Consider the following 21,230-nt stretch of genomic DNA (forward strand, 5'->3'; position numbering starts at 1 on the left):
AAAAAAAAAAAAAAAAGGAGGAGGTAAAGAATAGATTCTCCTTTTAGGTTTTAAGTTTTGCTTGCAGCAGCCCTAGAAAACAAATATAATTTCCTCACTCACACGTCCAGGTAACACACTCGAGTCATCATCTCCTCCTTCTGAAGGGGTCCAAAAGCCACAAATGGAAGCAGGCAGGTAAGAAGACGTGAGAAAATGGCATGGCAACAGTGAGTGCAGTGCAAGGCAGTTGGGGCAAGGCAAAAATGCAAGGACAGGGGTGCCTGGGTGGCTCAGTGGGTTAAGCCTCTACCTTTGGCTCAGGTCATGATCCCAGGGTCCTGGGGCATCGGGCTCTCTGCTCAGCAGGAAGCCTGCTTCCTCCTCTCTCTCTGCCTGCCTCTCTGCCCACTTGTGATCTCTGTCTGTCAAATAAATTAATTAATTAATTTTTTTTTAAAAAGAATGCAAGGACAGCAGAGCACAAATATCAGGTATTTAAGAAAAACATGAATGTCAGCTCAAAATAAAACTGCCTAATATTTGAAACTAATAAATCAAATATATATTTAAGTTATATATACATACACATACATATATGCAATTTTTAAAAAATTATCTGCAAACATGCAAGCAAACAAAATCTCAGAAGATGGCATCATACGGTCTGATCTAGAACTTCATGAATCTGCAAGCTACAGCCTCCTGGAGACCATCTGAGCCCCTCACTTCCTCCCAGTGGGCTCAACAATGGAGCATGTTTCTCAAAACACAGCTGGAAGAACACTATAGTCTTCTCGAAAGTCCACAATCTCAAGACTTCTTCTTTATTTCTAGGATAAACTAAAATAACATATTCCCATTTATGAACACGAAACACGGCCAGAACTCTAATAACTGGTAAGTCAAAAGGCACGTTCATGCAACAAAACTTAACTGTTTTGTATCTGTGGGGCTCAAATTCACAAGGTTCTGGCAAGATGTTTCTCCCTTTGATAAGGTCTATACAGAAATTCGAGAACCACTGCTCTATAGAACAATCTTGATATTTTCCTCAACATAACAGGAAAAAGAAAAACCTACACACAAATATTAACTTAAATATCCTTCATCTTGAATACAAAAAACCATCAGTTATCAGTTTCACAACAGCATCTGAAGAGAATTAGCAATAAAGATCCCTCCTCTTCCCTCTGCCTTTCCCATTTTTCTAAGACCTCAAAGGGCGAGACTATGTGAATTCTGCCAATGACAACTTGGTAGCACACCTTGAAAACAGTGTCTGGGGGCACCTGGCTGGCTCAGCAGGTGGAGCGAGTTTGAGTTCAAGTTTTAAGTTCGAGCCCCATGTTGAGCATAAAGCTTACTCACAAATAAAACCTTTTAAAAAAGAAAATAACAGGGGCGCCTGGGTGGCTCAGTGGGTTGGGCCGCTGCCTTTGGCTCAGGTCGTCATGATCTCGGGGTCCTGGGATCGAGTCCCATGTCGGGCTCTCTGCTCAGCAGGGAGCCTGCTTCTCTCTCTCTCTGCCTGCCTCTCTGTCTACTTGTGATCTCTCTGTCAAATAAATAAATCTTAAAAATAAATAAATAAAAAAGAAAATAACAGCGGAAGGTCTGACAAATTGTAAGGCCAATGAACACCCTTTTTAAAAAGCAAGCAGACATGTTTTCTTTAACGGATGTCCTTAGAATTCCACAAGACTGAGTCACAGCTCCAAGTGATAAAGTGAAATCCGATCACCACGCAGCAATCACACACAGTTCTCTTCACAAGATTATTCCAGTCTGAGCGAATGATAATTCACAGCCTTGAATGAGAAGATGTCTACCCTCACTTATCACCGTATCATAAGGTAGGCAGATCCTCCAAGGGCAGGGATCTGTTCCCGGGCAGTTTTCTCTGGATGGTGACCTGCGGCGTTTGGAGGATAAACTCGCATGTGAAAATGCTGAGGAGGAGACAGCGCAGAACCCGGTCACCTCCTCAGGAATCTAAAGTTCTACAGGTGTGTGTTCCGGTAAGATCAACAGCTTCATTTCCTTCAGAAACTGAAAGGGGAACAAGACTCGGGTGGAACAGGAGGCGCTTCTACATGATGTGTGGTAGCTCTAGCTCTGGCATTGAGAAAGTCACAGAAGATTCTTTGGCTTCCATTTTCTTCCTTGAAATACAGCCCTCACCAGGGTGCCTGGCACACAATCAGTACTCTGCATGGATTCCTTCACTCGGCCCTCTCCACAACCTCAGGAAGCACACATTCCTCTGATCCTCATTTTCCAGAACAGAACATTAACCAAGCGTCACGTAACTTGCCCAAGGTCATTCTGGTACGGAGGGTTGCAAGGGCCAGAATTCAAATTCTAGTCTGAGCTGGAACATGAAACAATTCACTGACCGAACTAGAGATAAGAAAATGGCATAGATAATCCTATAATATCAGAATGCTTTAGTGCTGGCAGAAAATTAAAAAAAAAAAAAAATGTTTTTGTAACTTAACATACTTCATACTGACATAAAAGTATGTTAGTCCCCAACCTGTACACAGACCAGAGGCTGGAAGGAGGTCGACCCGCCTCCTCCACAGTCACAAGCCATGTGGCTAAGAAGCCACTCTACTGAACAGCATTTTGATCTCTGATTGCAGGGAAGACAGACAGTGGAGATTTAACCAACTGGCACAGTGCACAAGGTTAGAATGAACAGGTCACACAACAGATCAAAGAACCCAAATTTCAAACATCCAGCAAGGTGGAACTGGACTAAAACCCACAATGTGAGATTTTACCAGGTAAAATATTAGACTCAGATGAACCAACAAATAAATACAATGCAGGATTAGGGAGAGACCAGACTGTTCCGTCAAAAAGAATTTGGAACAAACGTTCATACCAGCATTACTCATGAGAGCCAAAAAATGGAAACTACTCAAATGTCCGTCAAGTGATGAATGAATAAACATAATGTGGTATATTCATAAGTGGGCTACTATTTGTCCATAAAAAGGAATGCAGTTCTGATACATTCAAGATGAATGAACCTTGAAATATTACGCTAAGTGAAAGAAGCCAGTCACAAAAGGCCACATGTTGTATGATTTCATTTCTAGGAAGTGCCCAGAATGGGCAAATTGATACAAAGAGTAAGCAGATTAGTAATGCCTAGGGCTAGGGGGTGTTGAGGGAAAATTGGGAGGTTTCTGTTAATAGTATGGGGGTTTCTTTGGAGGGTGTTAAAAAGGTTCTAAAACTGATTGTTGTAATGGCTGCACAACTCTGTGAGTATTAGATGGGTGAACTGTATGGTATATGAATTTACCTCAATAAAGCTGTTCCCCAAAGCAACAACAAAAAACATCTGGAGCATTTAGTTGTCTGTATGTTTAAAAAAAGAGATAGCGGGGTGCCTGGGTGGCTCAGTCGGTTGAGCATCTGACTCCTGATTTCAGCTCAGATCATGATCTCAGGGTGGTGAGATCGAGTCCTGCTTCAGGCTCCGTGTTCAGCAGGGAGTCTACTTGAGATTCATTCTCTCTCTCTCTCTCTCTCTCTCTCTCTCGCCCTCTACCCCAACCAATGCACATTCTCACGGGCTCACTCTCTCTCTTTAAAATAATAAAGAAATAGGGGAACCTGGGTGGCTCAGAGGGTTAAAGCCTCTGCCTTCAGCTCGGGTCATGGTCCCGGAATCCTGGGATCAAGTCCCGCACCGGACTCTCAGCTCCATGGAGAGTCTGCTTCTCCCTCTGACCTTCTCCCTTCTCATGCTCTCCCTCACTCTCTCTCTCAAATAAATAAATAAAATCTTTAAAATAATAATAATAATAATAAAGAAATAAATACTTTTAAAAAATAAACAGAGATAGCACCTGCTTTTCAGAAATCCTACACCACTTTGCTTTCAAAAAAGACCTACATTCCTACCTATTTTCACTAACTGAAAGAAATCTGAAGGGAATTTTTCCTTTTACAGAAAAAGGTGAAAAGCAAAAATTGTGTTCGTTGTCTGTTTTGCAGCAAGCTTTCCAGAGGGAGTATGTGCCCCAAGCAGCTAGAGAGGCCCCACCAAACTCCTCCCTGAACTACACTCAGCATCTCAGTCTCACACCACCAGAGCTTGGAACTGTTGTCTGTGAGCATCTGTGCTTTATCTCGATTTATTCCATGCATCCGTTAGCAAATTTGTCCTAAGATATCAGAAAAGCCTAAAAGAGGTTATTTTTGGGGTCTGGGAATGCTCAAAATTTTCTTCACATAAATTAATGGTAATTGCTTCTTGGCTTTATGCCATCTCGGCTTACAAAAGGTTCCTATGAAAGAAACACTCTACACTTTTGGTTAGTGGGAAAACCCTGTATATGCTATAATTCTAGGAAAACAATATGACCCATTGGTTGGCTCAAAATAAGGAAGCATAATGAAAACGTTGGCCAACATGAAGTAGTAAGCTCTTCAGTGCTGGAAGCATTCAAGCACAAACCGCCAGACTTTCTGGTCAAGAATAAAACCAAAGGGATTTATTTCATTTATAGGCCAAGAGCTCCAAGGAGCTATCTCTAAGATACTAAAATTCTAATATTTGTCATGGATGACACAAAGTAACTGAAAACTTAATCACTGAATTCGGATTATGTTTGAGAACACAAAATGGGGCAGTATAATGCCTGCAATCAAATCCATTCTCCACCATTTCATAATATGGCCTGAGAGAAGCAATCAGCCCAACCAAGATTCAGCCTTTTATTTTCTATAATGGAGTTAATAATAATAACATAAATTAATACTTTATACTAATTGGTAAGAATTCAACAGCAAAATGATGGGGCCCTTCACATAGGATCTCACTGAATTTTTAGCCACATGAGTCAAAGCCATAGCATCTCAGCATTTTTAGTATCACTAATAGATGATAATACAAAAACTTCCAACTGAAACTAAAATACCATCCCATAGCATTCACTGATTAAAAGGGGCACACACGGGCACCTGGGTGGCTCCGTCAGTTAAGCATCTGCCTTCAGCTCAGGTCATGATCCCAGGATCCTGGGATCAAGCCCCACGTCAGGATCCCTGCTCTGCAGGAAGCCTGTTTCTCCCTCTTCCACACCCCTGCTTGTGTTCCCTTTCTCACTGTGTCTCTGTCAAATGAACAAATAAAATCTTTAAGGCGGGAGGGGGGTCAGGATTCTCTGCTAAACAGAGATCCCAAGCATATAAGTTGTTTTCCAATAAATATACAAAAGTTCTAAGAAACATTAGTGCTATTTTAATAACTTACTGAAGGTACGGGGTAATACTGGACAGTAAGACTCTCCCAACAAAGAACCAATGTGTTCAAACTACTGTACTTGCTAAATGAACACAGTATGATTTTATGGATATCCTACCTTACCCTTCATTCTCATAGCTGACAGCTTGTTTTTGCACCAACTCACTTTGCTGGATGTGATTTTAACATCAAGAATATAAGTCCCATGCCACCAAATCACGCTTGTAATATGGCTGTTTGACAGGCGCCAACAAGTAGAAGTTAAGTCTTTATTACACGCTCAGGAAGTCCATATGTGTATTTTACAAGGTCTCAGCTCTCCTTCGAACCTTGTCTATTATAAATACAGGCTTTAGATATATTCTCACTTTAAGATCACTTATACCGTTGACTATTTGCAGGGCAAACGAATGCAATCAAACACTAAAGCTTCGAGGAGATTAGAGAACTGCCAAGGTCTGAACTATATCAACAGCTCGAAATCAGCTCATTCCACACTGCTTTGACAGTATTATACCAGCAAAACAAACATGGCAACAGTGTGCATGACAGGTACGACGTCACGGCCAGCACTCTAAGCATGTGACTTTCAGGGAGACATCCTGTCAGCAGAGCTGTTCCCAGAGAACCACCACAGGCATCCTTCTCAGATAGCTCACCCTGCAACCAGCACTGCCCGAGCAGTTCAGGAGCTCATGGGAGGAAAGGGGGACACTCCCAAACCTCTGCTGCACTAGGGGTCAAGAAGAAGTCTTTTGTCTCGCAATCAGTGCTTTAAAAACAAAGACACTAGGGTGCCTCGGTGGCTCAGTCAGTTAAGCATCTGTCTGCCTTTCCAGGTCATGATCCCAGGGTCCTGGGATCCAGCCCCACATCAGCCTCCCTGCTCAGTGAAAAATCTCTTTCTTCCTTTCCCTTTGCCCCTCCCCCCTGCTCATGCTCACGCCCTCTCAAATAAATAAATAAAATTTAAAAAAAAAAAAAAGGAAAAGGAAAAAGAAAATGTGGGACACCTATGTGGCTCAGTGGGTTAAAGACTCTGCCTTTGGCTCAGGTCATGGTCTCAGGGTCCTGGGATCGAGGTCCGCGTCGGACTCTCTGCTCAGCGGGGAGTCTGCTTCCTCCTCTCTCTCCGCCTGTCTTTCTGCCTATTTGTGATCTCTGTCAAATAAATAAATAAAATCTTTTACAAAAGAGAGAGAGAAAAGAAAATGCTAGTCTAAAAGTTCAGTTTTCTGCAGAAAAATCATTTGACAAAACCCAACATCCTTTCATAGTTAAAACACTCAACAAACGAGGAAGACAAAGGAAATTCCTCATCTACAAAAACCCCAAAGCTATCAATCCCTGCTAAAGACTATGGTTTCCCACTACAATCAAGAAAAGCATGAGTGTGTCTGCTCTCACCACTTCTTTTCTGGGGACCACTCCTGTTCACTTTTACTCTAGTGGTTCTAACCAGGGTAATTAAGCAAGAAAAAGAAATAAAAGACATGCAGATTGGGGTGCCTGAGTGGCTCAGTGGGTTAAAGCCTCTGCCTTCAGCTCAGGTCATGATCTCAGGGTCCTGGGATCGAGCCCCACATTGGGCTCTCTGCTCGGCAGGGAGCCTGCTTCCCCTTCTTTCTGTCTGCCTCTCTGCCTACTTGTGACCCCTCTCTCTGTCGAATAAATAAATAAAATCTTTTTTTAAAAAAAAGCAAAAACACATGCAGATTTTAAAAGAAAAAGCAAAGCTATCTCTATTTGCAGATGTCCTGATCTTGTAGATAGAAAACTCTAAGGAATAAAAAACAAACAAAAAAAACCTATCAGCGCTTATCATTCAACACAGTTGCAGGATATACAAAAATCAAATAAAAAAATCAATCATATTTCTATACATTAGCAATAAACAATCCAAAAATGCAACTTACATTTGTGTTTCATCAGCCTTATCCCCCCAAAATTCCAGATTTCCAATCCACATGTGGGAAATGACAGTCACTCCAATGATGTTCATTTTTGGCTCTTGGAAGACTATCTTGATCACACCTTAAGCACTTAAAGACTCATTTGTTCATTTAATATATTCTTATCAAGTGCTTCCTGTATCAATACCAGGCACTAGGAAAATAACAGTGACCAAAAATTCCCTATCACCTCTCTCCATGAAACTCACATTGTAGTGAGAATACAAAACAACAGATAAACAAAAAAAGTTGTAACTTCCCATAGTACTAACCATCGCAACAGACATAACTCGGAGAAGAGAGATGGAGGCTGAAGGGAAGGCAGGATGTGCTTCAGATGCAGAGGTCAAGGAAGTCTCTCTAACAATGAACCAAATCAAGAAGGGGTGTGGGGTGGGGTGTTGGTTTCTGTGTAGTATCTTTTTTTCCCCAAACAAATTATTTATTAAAGGATCTCCACACCCAATGTGGGACTCGAACTCACAATCCTGAGATCAGGAATTGTATGCTCTACTGACTGAGCCAGCCAAGTGCCCCGGTTTCTGTGTGGACTCCACACAACTGCAGAGGCATGTGTAAGAACTCTAGGATGAAAACAAGCTTGGTAAGTTCTTGAACCAGCCCATGTGCAGGGCAAGCAAGGGCGCCTGTCTAAGGCCATTCCCTGCGGGGGAAGACAGGGCTCAGCTCATATGGGACCTCGCAGGCGATGGTCCAGAGGCAAAGCTTTTCCCTGATTTGTGCTGGGAATCCACTAGGCAGAGAAGGGAAGAGGAATGAAGGGAAGTGATATGAGGTGATCACTCTGCTTCTCTGTGGAACAAACGGTCAGAACGTTGAACTCCAACACATAGTTGCATAATCACTAGCTGTGTGACCCTGGGTATGCCACCCAACCTCTCTGACCCAGTATCTACTATAGCTCAGCTGCCTCCCAGAGGATGAATTTGAAAGATCTTTGCAAACTGAAACTTGCTGCTGAATGTACAGCAAAATGGTCATCATCCTTCCTGAGCCCTTCCCTAACCTCCTAAAACAGAAGTAATTTCTTTCTCTAGAAACAAAGAGCACTTTATCAGTCTACCTCCTTTAATACTTACCACTTTCTATTCAGTATCATATGCATTATCGGTGTATCTTATCACTTCTTCTAGACACGAGAGGCAAATCTCACCTCTAAAGTACTGATCATTCCCTATTATACACTGGCTTCCACTGCCCCACTACAGACCATGATCAGAGTATCTACATCATTTTACTGAAAAGAGGTTCTATATCTTATTCATAGTTAGGTTTCCAGTGCCTACATCACTGGAAATGGGGAAGCTTCTCATGTGTTTGCAATTTCCCTTTTCCCTCTGATCAAAAGGCTCCTCATGTGAGTAAAATAAACACCCGTACAGAATTCAAACTATTTACAAAAACAAAGGGCTTCAAAACACTGGCAACATGTATTTGCATATTACAACTGTAATTTTTGGAAAATAATACACTCACATAACAAACCTGGGAGGATCTTCATGTCTAGCAAAAAGTTGTTAATCGTTTTTACTTTGTTTGTTTGTTTGGTTTTTTAACAGCAATTTCAAGGCAGTAAAATCAGAACTCTTAGTTTGGATTCTGTACCCCAATAACAGTTCTTGCCCCCAAAGAGTCTCAAGGTTTGACTTAAATTAATCTTCCAAGATACATTTCCTTTTTTATTGACAAAGAACATATAAATTTAAGGTGTAAAACTGGTTAATTTTTTACATTTATAGATTGTAATATGATTGCCATTGTAGAGATAATTAACACCTCTACCACATTACTTAATTATTCTTCTTTCAGTGATTGGAATAATTAAGTTCCAGTCTCTTAACAAGTTTGTTAATTACAATACATCGTCTATATTCACAATAGTGTGCATTAGGTCTCTAGGGCTTATTTACTACACAGTGGATGTTTGTACCTTACTCCCCTGCCTTATCCCTCAACCCTGGCCCCATGCTCTAGTAGCCACCATTTCACTCTGTTTTCATGAGTTTGACTTACTTATTTAAAATTTTCTATACTACAAAATGCAAAATTATCTTACCAAAGTACATCAGTGAATTAATTTGATTACATGGGAGCCCAATTATTTTAAATTGAATGGTTCCCCTAAAACGCCTAAAATCCAAGTCTAATTCCTATCATGTGTTATCCTCTTTCCCAAAATAATGCAAATTAAAATTAGTGTTCTATTTGTGATAAACATATAAAAGTACCTAAAAACTCAAAGCAGAGTTCCTTTTCTCATTCAAAGTTCAAAGTCTGCCTCTCTATTTCCTCCTGTCCATTCAAAAGAACTGGTTAGGGAGAATGAAGGGGAAGACAAAAACCTGCAGTATGTTTCTGTAAGCTCTTCTGATCCTCTGTGCTGTGTGGGAATGAGTTTTATACCTGCGATTACTAGTTTATCACTCTTTCTGCTGAAAACGTTATCAGCAACTTGTTCAGAGGGATCAACAACAGTCTAGAAGAAGTTGCTCATTTAACATGTATTTATGTCCTCTGACAGATGAGCGGTTCTCAAAAGTGTGGTCCAGGCCAGCAGCATCATCAACAGTGACCTTGTTAGAAATGCAAATTCAAGGGCACCACCCTTGAATTTTTTCAGACTTTTTTCAGACCTACTGAATCAGAACCTCTGGTGCATAGGGCTCAGCAGACTGTGTTTTAAAGAGTCCTGGAAGGGGGTGCCTGGGTGGCTCAGTCAGTTAAGCATCCCCCTTGTCTCGGGTCACCATCTCAGGATCCTGGGACAGAGCCCCTCCCCCTGCTTGTGCCCCCTCTGTCTCTCTCTCTCTCTCTCTTAAATAAATAAATAAAATCTTAAATAAAAATAAAGAGCCCTGGATGATTCTGATGTGCAAAGTTTGAGAACTACTGTGCTATGCAGATTTAAAAATAGCCTCTCTACAGAACTTACACACTTTAAGGAAAATAAGTGAAAACATTTATGTTTCAGTGAAGTCATATGTAAGATACAAGAGCCACATAAAGGGGAAAAAACATGTTTTTTTGAGATCAGGAAAGGCTTCACAGAGGAGGCTACACTTCAATTAAAACATCAGGAAGTAGGAATTTAAAAAAAAAAAGTGCAACGAGCATTCTAGATAGAAAGAACTAGAATTGAAAGATTTGAATTAGACCATAATCAGTCAGATTCTGTGGTGGTTGACACTTTACATCTTCTATAGAACCCTTTGCTCTTGATCTGGTTTGCAAAGTTTCATGGTTAAGTCCCTCCGGCTCTCAAGTATAAATGGAAATATCTAGAAAACAAGGCAGCAAAGCCAGAATCTATAAGACAGCAGTACAATATAGTAATTAAAGGTCTCAATCAGAGAAAGAACTGGCACAAATGTTAATTTTGGGGTACTCTGTTCTTAATATTTATGTATAAATATTTCTGTAATCACAGACAAGATACTGATTTAATTTTCCTGTATATAAGGGGAGGTTAATAGTACCCACGCTATAAAGGCTATTACTTGTCAGAATGAGTAACTGAGATAAAGAATTTGGGAATTTTTAGATTCCACACATAAGTGATATTCTAGGGGCACCTGTGTAGCTCAGTTGGTTAGGGATCGGATTCTTGATTTCCACTCAGGTCATGATCAGGGTTGTGGGATCAAACCCTGACACCGGGTTCTGTGCTGGGCCTAACATTGTTTCTCTCCCTCTGTCACTCCCCACCCTCCACTCAACCTCTCACTCTTTTAAATAAATACATACATAAGTGATATCATATAGTTCTTGTTTCTTCCCTGATGTATCTCATTGAGCACAACATGCTCAAATTCCCTCCATGTTGTTGCAAATGGCAAGATGTCCTCCCTTCTCACTGAGACACATTTCCTAAGGATTTGACAATTATCATACTACTTTGGGGAAAGTACACGAATTCTTCTTTCTACCCTTGTTGTCAAAGAAACTTGAGATAATAAATATTTTGAACCATGTGAAACCACAAACACTGCAAAGCGTGTCAACTGAACTGGAAAATTCCTTTGGCTGAACCAGTCTTTAAAAAGATCCCCCAAAGAGCTCTCCAAAGAAAGACAGTTAATTTTTATTTTATGATTGGGGGTAGACAACACGACAAAATACCTCTGACTTAGAAAAAACTCCCGGGGCGCCTGGGTGGCTCAGTGGGTTAAAGCTCTGCCTTCGGCTCAGGTCATGATCCCAGGGTCCTGGGATCAAGCCCCGCATCCGGCTCTCTGCTCCCCGGGGAGCAGAAAAAGAAAAAAGAAAAAGAAAAAAACTCCCTATTCATAGTAAAGCATGGAATGCTGAAGTATTATTCACCAGGTATTTCATAGTTTAGTACCTAAAACATTTAAGAAAAGTGTTTTATTCCCATGAGGCTCTCCTCTTCATGTATAGAAAGGTAGAAAACCAGAATCGTAGAGTTTGCTCAGATTAAATGAGTTAGTTCAAGTAAACTATTTCAGAACGAAGATCATGCCAACCTCCTCATCTCCAAATCTGCTCTAGCCAACAGCTCCATAAAAAAAGGTTCCGAATAAGGTCCAGGAGGCAAGCCTACAGTTCTCTCCCCATCATTTTATTTCCCACCAATAAGATCATCCATTTAAAGCACACATCTAGCTGACCAATTCCCACTGCCCTGTGGCCAAGAAATACCACTTAAATGCACGTCTCAGTCACCAGTCCCTACTCAGCATCTTTGGGCACATTACCGCAGCCTGAGTAACTTCTCCAATCCTATGATTTACTGTCCATTGCTGAAATTGCTGTTCTCCATCCACCGTCTATCTGTTTTCCAATGCCCCTCAGCAGCCTGACGGAACAGCTCCTGAAGGGAAGAGGAGCCCACAGCCAAAGACACGCGTGACGCTTGGGAACCTGGAGAGCCTCCAGATCAAACGCGGTCTGTTTATCATTACTTCACAAACTCCATGTGCCTTCAAAAGAATCTACAGTAAACCATTACGCTTTTAGCTCCTTCTTACTGGAGACCACAAAAGTCATGTCAGTTGCAAGCTTTAAGATACTGCTTTCCTGTCGATGCAGGCTTATAAGCAGCTTTGTTCACAAAGGTCTCTCTGTATTCCATCACGGAGACCTTTCCATCTTTGAGGTTAAAACAAAGTAGCAATACAGACAAAGAACTAATGAAGCCATTTCACAGTAACCAAATTACCAGTGTCTGTCTGTCCTTACTGTGCCCCTTTTTTATCCAGAAAATAAGTGAGTTACGGATCTAATTTAGACAATCTTAAGTCCATCCATGCGCCCAAGGTGAACTACGTAGGGGCACAAACGCCCATCTCCCAGTGTCCCTCCTCCTGACCCTCAACTTGCCATATGGAGTCCATAAGAAGCAGCATCATGGTGAAACTAGATCGTCATTGTCTCAACCTACAACCTGGAGAATGCATATGGTGTGTTGGTTACCAACACAACTTTGCACAGACCTGAGTACGTTAACCAACAAAGATGCTCGGGCACCATGAGACCTTGATCAATTTATCCAAGCTCCCTGAGCTTCCTTCCTTCCTAATAAAATAGGAGTGATGCCTACCTTGCAGAAATTTTTGATGAAAAAAAAGTAGACATTTCCTCACGCAGTACCTGGCACAGGGTCAGTACTGAATCGATGGTAGCCATTCCCCGACCCTCTCCCACCCCAATCTCCAAATTGGTTCAACTTAATCACATCCTTTTCCCCAGATCCAGATAATTTACCACCAACCATAGGCCTTGCCTCATTGGAAGTTGATAGGGCAATGTTGCTAGAAAAAGAGAAAGTTGAGGGGCAGATAGAAAGGAGCAGGGGACAGTTTACACTCCAGTGAGACAAAAGAGCAAGAAATGTAAACTCTGGTTAGCTCTGTTCCTCAGTGGGCACTCCAGAAAAATATTCATAGCACGAAAATAAAATGCAAAAGTGGAAGTCACACCCCACCACTGAGATGGGTGATAAATCCATCCATAAATCCTGGCTTATCTCAACTATCTACACTGGAGGGCTAAGGTATGACCCCAAAACACCTTGGCAGTGTTCCACTGTAGCTGGTGTTCTCTTCACACAGGAATGTTTGACCAAAGGGCAGAAAGATTTTCCTTTGGCTTAGTTTACAATGAAGCTGGAAAATATTAAACCGCACCTCATTTGACCTTAATAAACCCAGGACACAGGAGAACAGATTTATTCATTTCTTCCAAGTTCTCCCATTGGATGCTTTCATATTTTAAACTTCTTTTAATGACTTTCCACTGTGTTCAGCAAATACAGAATCCTCCCATTGATAATTAAACACCTGCTAATTCCTACAAAGGCATTCTAAAATAAAAAAAGTGAAGTCTGATGAATAAAACATCCCCTTTATTCCACAGGGCTAAGTTCAAATAAAGGAAAATGGGTCATTAAATAAAAGCTGTCAATTCTTTAAGGCTTGGTTCCTGCAAGTCAGTGACTATATTTATATTTAGATTACTCTGAGGTGAAAGGTTATATACTAAACTATTTATTGCCCTAAGAATACTTAAAAAGAAGTAGGTCTGGTAAAGTCAGCAGTCATCATGGAGAGTAGAAAACAGGTAGGTCATTATTACCTTTTAATTTTCTACTGAAAATTTCAGACATCCAAAAATAAAGATTAGAATCCCCACAAAACTATCTCCTGCCTTCAACAATCATCAGATAGGAAAAATCTTATTTATTTTCACCCCGACTCCCTACTCAAGCTGGATTAACTTTAAAGCAAGTCCCAGCATCATGATTTTCCATAACTAACTCAGTATCCATCACTAAAAGATAAGGACTCTTTTTAAAAATATAATTCCATAACTGCCATCTTGTCTATGCCCAAAAAGTAACAGTAATGTCACGAGTCAGATAATCAGTACTCAAATCTCCCCATCTCAAAAAAATAAATAAGTAAATTAACATTGATTTCATCAAATCAGTATCCCAAGTCCACACCGTGCATTTGCCTCTTTAATCATTTTTAATCTAAAGGTTCTTTTCTGACTCTTTAAACCATCCAGTACATTTGTTGAATAAATGGAGTCATGTGAAGTAAAGACTTCCTCTCTTTCTGGGTTCTGCTGATTGCATTCCAAGTGTGTCCATTTCTATTGTGCTCTATGCCCAGCATCCCATCAAGAGGCTTGATCTGATTCAAATTATTCCTCTTTCTTCCAAGAAAACATCATAGGTGGTGAGAGAGGCCCCATAAATTAAACCAGAGGATAATTTAATGATTTGCCAGCTAGACTTCCTCTCCTCTAGGCATTTACTGCTGACCACGTTGGGAGGTAGGCATCCAGGACAGGATACAAGCAGGAGCAGTTACAGTGCTCATCATCTTCAGGGGTGCCTGGGTGGCTCAGTGGGTTATTAAGCATCTGCCTTCAGTTTAGGTCAGGATTTCAGAACTCTGAGATGGAGCCCCACCCCTCAAATTGGGCTCCCTGCTCAGCAGGGAGTCTGCTTCTCCGCTTGCCTCTGCCTCCGCTTTCCTCCTTCTTGTGCTCTCACTCACTCCCTCTCTCAAATAAATAAATAAAATGTTTTAAAAAAAAAAAAAAAAGAGGGGCGCCCAGGTGTTTCACTGGGTTGAACCTCTGCCTTCAGCTCAGGTCATGATCTCAGAGTCCTGGGATTATGCCCCCCATCAGGCTCTCTGCTCAGCAGGAAGCCTGCTTCCCCACCCCCGCCCCTGCAATCCCCTTTCTCCCCACCTGCCTCTCTGCCTACTTGTGGTATGTATCTACCAAAAAAATAAAATCTTTAAAAAAAAAAAAAAAGCAGTCATCTTCCTGACTGGGCTGAGCTCCTAACTCCGAGAAGGTGAATAACTTGGTGGATGCAGAGAAAACTAACTCCAATATCATCTTTGTTCAATCTCACATGGGAACATTCCCCATTCTTTGGCACACGCAGGTTTTGAACACTCCAAACGAAAAAGACCACTTTCGAGTCACCCACCTATTCCACAATCTGCCAATATGGAAAATGCAACCCCTTATGTCTTGTGTTACATAAAAAAAATGGAATTCAGGCTACAAAATCCCTTTTTAATGGCACACCAGCAGGCAAATATAGATTTTCAAGCAATAAGCAATTTCTATTATCACTGCTAAGGGAAGGGGGGGGAACAGCCTTTCTTTTTTGCTGCTGTCAGTATGGACGATTAGAGGCTAGAAAAATGCATTTTTAGTTTTTAAAAAAGCTTTATCGGGAAACAGGCCACCATAAAGTAATTCATCTATAAAGCAGTAAGGGATGTCATCAATTTTACCTTACACTTGAATCACACTCTTGATTCCTATCCGGCTGTATTTCAATTATGCCTTTTATTTGAAGACAAGCCCCTACAAATACATAATGTTGCTTAAAAGTGATCTTCAAAAAACAAAACAAAACAAAACAAAACAAAAAACCCTACCGGGACAGGAAAGTTATTTATTTCATAAATAAACCACTCTGCTTCACTCAGGAGGTAACAGTCTCCATGCCTGACATACTTGGAAAGAGAAAGGGGTTGCAAGAACACTGCATTAACATTTTCTCTTCCAGATTTAAACAGTTGAAAAAAGTCTCCAATGGTATAAACTTTAGCACTTTTTTTTTAAATGTTTATAACCAGAATTTCATTTAAACAAGTCCCACCCCACGGAACTTGCACTGGAGGCGGAGATGTTTAGAAGCATCGGTACAGACAATAGCCTGACGTGGTATGTCCTGGGAACACTGTGGGAGGACGCTCAAGGCCCTCACCATTGCATCAATCACCAAGAGCAACCAGTGACCCATAACATGTATGACTGTGACCACACTGAGACTTCATTCTAAAGAATTGTGAAGGGGCACCTGGGTGGGTCAGTCAGTTAAGCATCTGGGTCCTAGGATCAAGCCACACATCAGGCTCTCTGCTCAGTGGGGAGCCTACTTCTCCGTCTCCCACTGCCTGCTGTTCTGCCTACTTGTGCACTCTCTCTCTGTGTCAAATAAAAATAAATAAGTGTTCTTAAAAAAAAATTCTATAGAATATGGAATAACAAATAGCAGACTTAGATGTCTTAGGCATGGATTTGAAAGCTACCTAAGTGAATACTCACATCCAAGAGGGACATAAGAGCTGACAGTCCCTGCCCTAAAATTAAAACAAAGGGCCCTTTCACGAGCCCTTACTAATTCTAGAATCTAAAAGTATAAATTAAAATTTACAAAACAGGACATTTGGGGGGGTGCAATTTTTCATTGAGAAGTATTTGATATTTTTGTAAAGAACTTCCATAATGAGAAAAAGAATGAAAGACTAAAAATTAGTAGGTTACATATGTATGTACCATGACTGGTTAAACCAAAAAGGGTATGTTGCAGTCCTAATCTCCAGTACCTCAGAATGCGACCTGTTTTGGAAATAGGGTCTTTACAAAGGTGATCAAGTTACAAAGAGGCCATTAAGGTGGGCCCTAATCCAATATGAACGGGAATATGAAAAGGGAACATTTCTATAGACAAACACATATAAAGAGAAGATGATATGAAGACACAGAGAGAAGTTAACCACCTACAGGCAAGAAGAAAGGCCTGGAACAGACTCACCCCTCACAGCCCTCAGAAAGAACCAACTGTGCCAGGCACCTTGAACTGGGACTTCTGATCTCTAATGCTATAAAACAATCAATTTCTGCTGTTTGAACCCAGTTGGTGGTAGTTTGTTACCTAGGAATCCTAGGAAAGGAATGTATGGACCTACTGTGGTATGTATTAAACGAAAATGCTAACAATCATTTCAAAAGAAAAGTAGCAGCCGTCAATCATGATGGTAAGTACTTTGTTGCACATGTTGAAATTAAGTCCTTACAATGACCCCACAACACATAGTACTAGTATCCTCATTTTGTAGATGGGGAATCTGAAGTTTGGAATCAGGAATTGCATTCTGATGCTGCTATCAGAGACCCATTACAGGAGCTTAAACACATACGGGTTGATTTCTTTCATCTAACAAGATATCTGGAGATAAGTGGCGGCAGGTAGACACTCAGCAACTCAAAGACGGCCCATCTCTGCAAGTCCCCTGACCATTGCCTCATGGCCTCAAAATGGCTGCTGTAGTTCCTAGCCATTGCATCTGTATACCACATCTGAAATGCAAAAATGTGAAAATAAAACAAAAAAAATTTTTTTAAAGAAAAGCGTACTTTCCACTGGACTAAATCCCTTCAGAGAACCCTTCCTGGAAGCCCTTAGACAACAACTTCTACTTGTAACTCATCAACCATCCCTATTTGCACCATCAGAAGATAGGAAATGGTTTTTTTTAGTTTGCTTTATCCTGAGCTCAGTGGCTTCTCCTCTTGGGTTTCCACAGGTAAACTGAGCACCTCTGAGCACCCAAGGAAGCAGTCAGCCCAACGGAGCCTCTGATGTATTATAAAAGAGTATTTTCTGAGGAAATTCTAGAGGATGCATCTGGGGCTTGGCAGTAAGATTTAAGAATAGACTTACAAGGCCAGCTACCATCCCCTTGGGTATTTGTTTGTGCAAATGATATTTATAATTCTCAAACAGGTGAAGGCTTTCACAGGTAGTCATTTAGTTGGCTTCTACAAACAGCAACTGGAAGTTTTCTTCAAGTCGTCTTTAATTGCTCCTTTCCAATTATAGAACGTCTATATTTATAGGCATCAGCTCCACTTCATTGTCAATACTTTGTCTCTGCTAATTGAAAGAGATTTTCTTTCTCAATGTTGGATAGCATCACTAGGGACTCAAATTCTCTAGCCTGATGCAAAGGCGACAAAAACCAGCCTGAACAACCGCAGAATAGCGCCCCTAACCACATCGCACACCCATCAGGGCTTCCAGGAGAAATCCGGAGCCCCTCAATGTCCTCTACCACCGCCTCTAGGTTATGATTCCCCCATTTTCCCCTGCATTCTCCATGCAGGTTCCCTGTCCTCCCCAGCCAAGAAAAGCAGAATGTCACCAGGGAAGGATCTGGTTATTGAATGAAGTGTCGTCCCTAAAAACAAGACACGGTAGGGGCCAACTCATTTGAACACCAGTTGGCTGCTGGCTCTCATTACCCTGGTTCCTGCCTGTTGCAAGTTGACTATCCCATTTTTGCCTTGATCCTGACAATATACCTAGAGGACCTCTCCAAAGCCAAATCTTAAGTCAGTGAGAATCCATCACACTGCTAGCACTTAAGGAACCCCTCTCGCATCAGTGTGATATGGATGTGAGGTATTTCCCTGATATTAAGACACACAGCTGGAAATCAGTCTTTCGTTCAGCTTCAGGCAGTCATGCCTGCAATTCTAGAACAGGAAGATAAGGATATTATTACTTTCAGTAAAAGGAGCAAAAGAACCATCTCCCTGTATTGCATTTGGGATGCAAATGTGCCTTCCTAAAGACAACTTGTAGGAAAGGAAGTGACTGAGGCACTTAATCGGATTCATTAAGAGGCAGTCTGCTAACTGGAAATAACCAAAATATATTACCTTTCATCTTTGCTTGGTAATCCACACAATTTATACTTCTTGCCTATTAAGGTTAAGACTGTTACAGAATGAGCAAAACCAGAAAACAGATTCTAAAAGACATGAAAAGTTTTACTCTGCTTGGTTACAGGATTTACAATTATTTGCATAAGAAATCGGAGAAAAACACTTTCAGTTGCAGGAGCAAAGTAATTTACAAGATTCCTAAATCCCTGTTGTTTAGTAAAATTAGATCTTTACCTGCAGTGTCTGAAATTCCAACAACATAATCTTTCAAATCAAAATGGGTGGCAGGTCCTAAAATATGTACTGCAATCTGTCACTTAAAAATAATAGCAAAAAAAAAAAAAAAATTATCATCCAAAGTGACTGACAACACAAAACTACAGAAGTGTACCAACTTCTGTTTGGCACTAATTACAATTAGCAAAATCTCATTTCTGAAATCCTTCCCACTCCCCCTTCCTCCTCCACCTTCTCTAATTCCAAAGTCTTCAGAGTCTACCCAAACTTAAGTCTTTCGATTCAGCACAAAAAATGCCTTTTCACCTGACAACTAAGAATTAGTTCTTTGATTACTCACTCAGCATGGTTGCAGGACAGCGAGGCAAGAGAAGGCAACCAACCACAAAAGAAACTGAAGGCTTCGTTTCCATCCTCCAGAAACCAAATGTGCTTGGAAAAAAAAAAAAAAACCTAAGTAAAAGAACACCTAAGTAAATGATCGCATAACTGGGCCCGGCAAATGTTATTATTGTGGTGTCTAAGAGCCCCGAGGTTAGGGAAATCAGTCTTGGCCAGATTAAGTGAAGACTTCCAAGAAATACTTTCAAGAACTGAGGCACCTGGGTGGCTGAGTTGGTTAAGCATCTGACTCTTGATTTTGGCCCAGGTCATAATCTCAGGGTCCTAACATCGAGCCCTGTGTCAGGCTCCATGCCAGAAATGGAACCTGCTTAATTTTCTCTCCTTCTGGGCACCTGGGTGGCTCAGTGGGTTAAACCTCTGCCTTTGGCTCAGGTCATGATCTCGGGGTCCTGGGATCTAGCCCCGCCTCGGGCTCTCTGCTCAGCAGGGAGCTTGCCCGCACACCCCCCACCCCCGTGGCCTGGTTGTGATCTCTATCTGTCTCTATCTGTCTTTTTCTCTCTCCCTTTCCTCCCTCATTCTCCTCCTCCCCCTCTCTAAATAAATAAAGAAAGATTAAAACTAATAAAAAAAAGAAGTACTTTCAAGAATTGGAAGAAGGGGGCACCTGTCTGGCTCAGTTGGTGGACCATGCTTGGGGACTCTTGATCTTGGGTTGTAAATTCAAGCCCCACACTGTGTGTAGAGATTATTTAGAAATAAAATCTTAAGGGGTGCCTAGGTGGCTCAGCTGGCTACGCATCTGCCTTCAGCTCAAGTTATGTTCTCAGGGTCCTGGGACTGAGCTCCTTGTCCAGCTCCCCCTGCTCAGCAGAGAATCTGCTTCTCCCTCTCCCTGTCCCCCTCCTCCAGCTCAGGCTCTCTGACTCTCTCTCTTTGCCAAATAAAGAACTAAAATCTTTTTTTAAAAAAACTAAAAAAATAAAATAAAATCCTAAAAAAGAAAAAAAAGAAAAGAAAAGAATTCCAAGGACAGGGACTGTAGAGAGAATAATCACATCATAATGAAATGGGCATTTACCTGATGTCAAGCTCTGTGAAGGCTCAAATGCACCCTCCTTAACCCGACACAACCACATGGGTCAGCTATGATCCTTACTGCACACGTAGGAAAACAGAGAATCAGAGGAACACACCAAGATCACCTAACCAGGACAGCTCAGACGAAGATACATCTATTGATGCTTTCATTCACTCATTCAAATACTATAATTATTCTAACTTCAACCCCCCATACAGAGAGAAGACCTTAGAAGAAAACATCTATATATGGAAAAGAATGTGTCCCAGTTTCCCCTGGCACAAAAAAAGAAAAGAAGGGGAGGAGGGAGGGAGGGGAGAAAAAAAAAAGAACAAGAAAAAAAAATAACTGAGATAAATCAGAAAGTAAACTTCTAAGACAGAACATCCAGATAGAACCTGAGCTGTCCACTTTCGTAGACTTAATTCTAGTCCAGCCTACACTCTGTATCCAGGGAGGAAAACCACTTCTGAATGTCTAGTATCAATCCAATCCCATCAGCATCTCCCACCACACAATCATAGTCAAGGTTCAAGATTAAGACACTTCCATGGAAAGAAGGGCAGCCCAAAGTTCTCCATGATCTGAAAATGTCACCTAAGGCAACAGTAGCTAGCACCTGTCACTTCCAGCAGTGAGAACCCAAGGGCTACACACCCAGGTTCCTTAGGGACAGGAGGAAAAAAAAAATTAATCTTCTACCATAACACTTTTTACTTCATGGATCCCATTTCTTTATGTTTTATAGTTCACATAACATTTTGGTATAAGACCACATATCCAATATCGACAAACAGACGTACGCTGGGGCCATGGGTCCAATTTTTTTCCTGAT

At 41.2% G+C, this 21,230-nt stretch overlaps 1 protein-coding gene across 5 annotated transcripts in view; it reads right to left on the reverse strand.

Moving 5' to 3' along the window:
• The window catches only part of PTPRG (protein tyrosine phosphatase receptor type G), a 698,698-nt gene that overhangs the window by 624,020 nt on the left and 53,448 nt on the right, over positions 1 to 21,230 (reverse strand). For 3 of the 5 annotated variants that reach the window (XM_013052481.2, XM_013052475.2, XM_013052484.2), the window contains exon 2: positions 19,310 to 19,401. The exons of the other annotated variants lie outside the window; for them this stretch is intronic. In XM_013052481.2, the coding sequence (XP_012907935.1) occupies positions 19,310 to 19,401 (92 nt within the window). The remainder of the gene's footprint in view (positions 1 to 19,309; positions 19,402 to 21,230) is intronic. 5 annotated transcript variants of the gene reach the window in all.

This window comes from Mustela putorius, unplaced genomic scaffold, assembly GCF_011764305.1.
Source record: "Mustela putorius furo isolate JIRA1106 unplaced genomic scaffold, ASM1176430v1.1 tig00000095_pilon_pilon_pilon, whole genome shotgun sequence".
In the NCBI taxonomy this organism is placed as follows: Eukaryota; Metazoa; Chordata; class Mammalia; order Carnivora; family Mustelidae; genus Mustela; species Mustela putorius.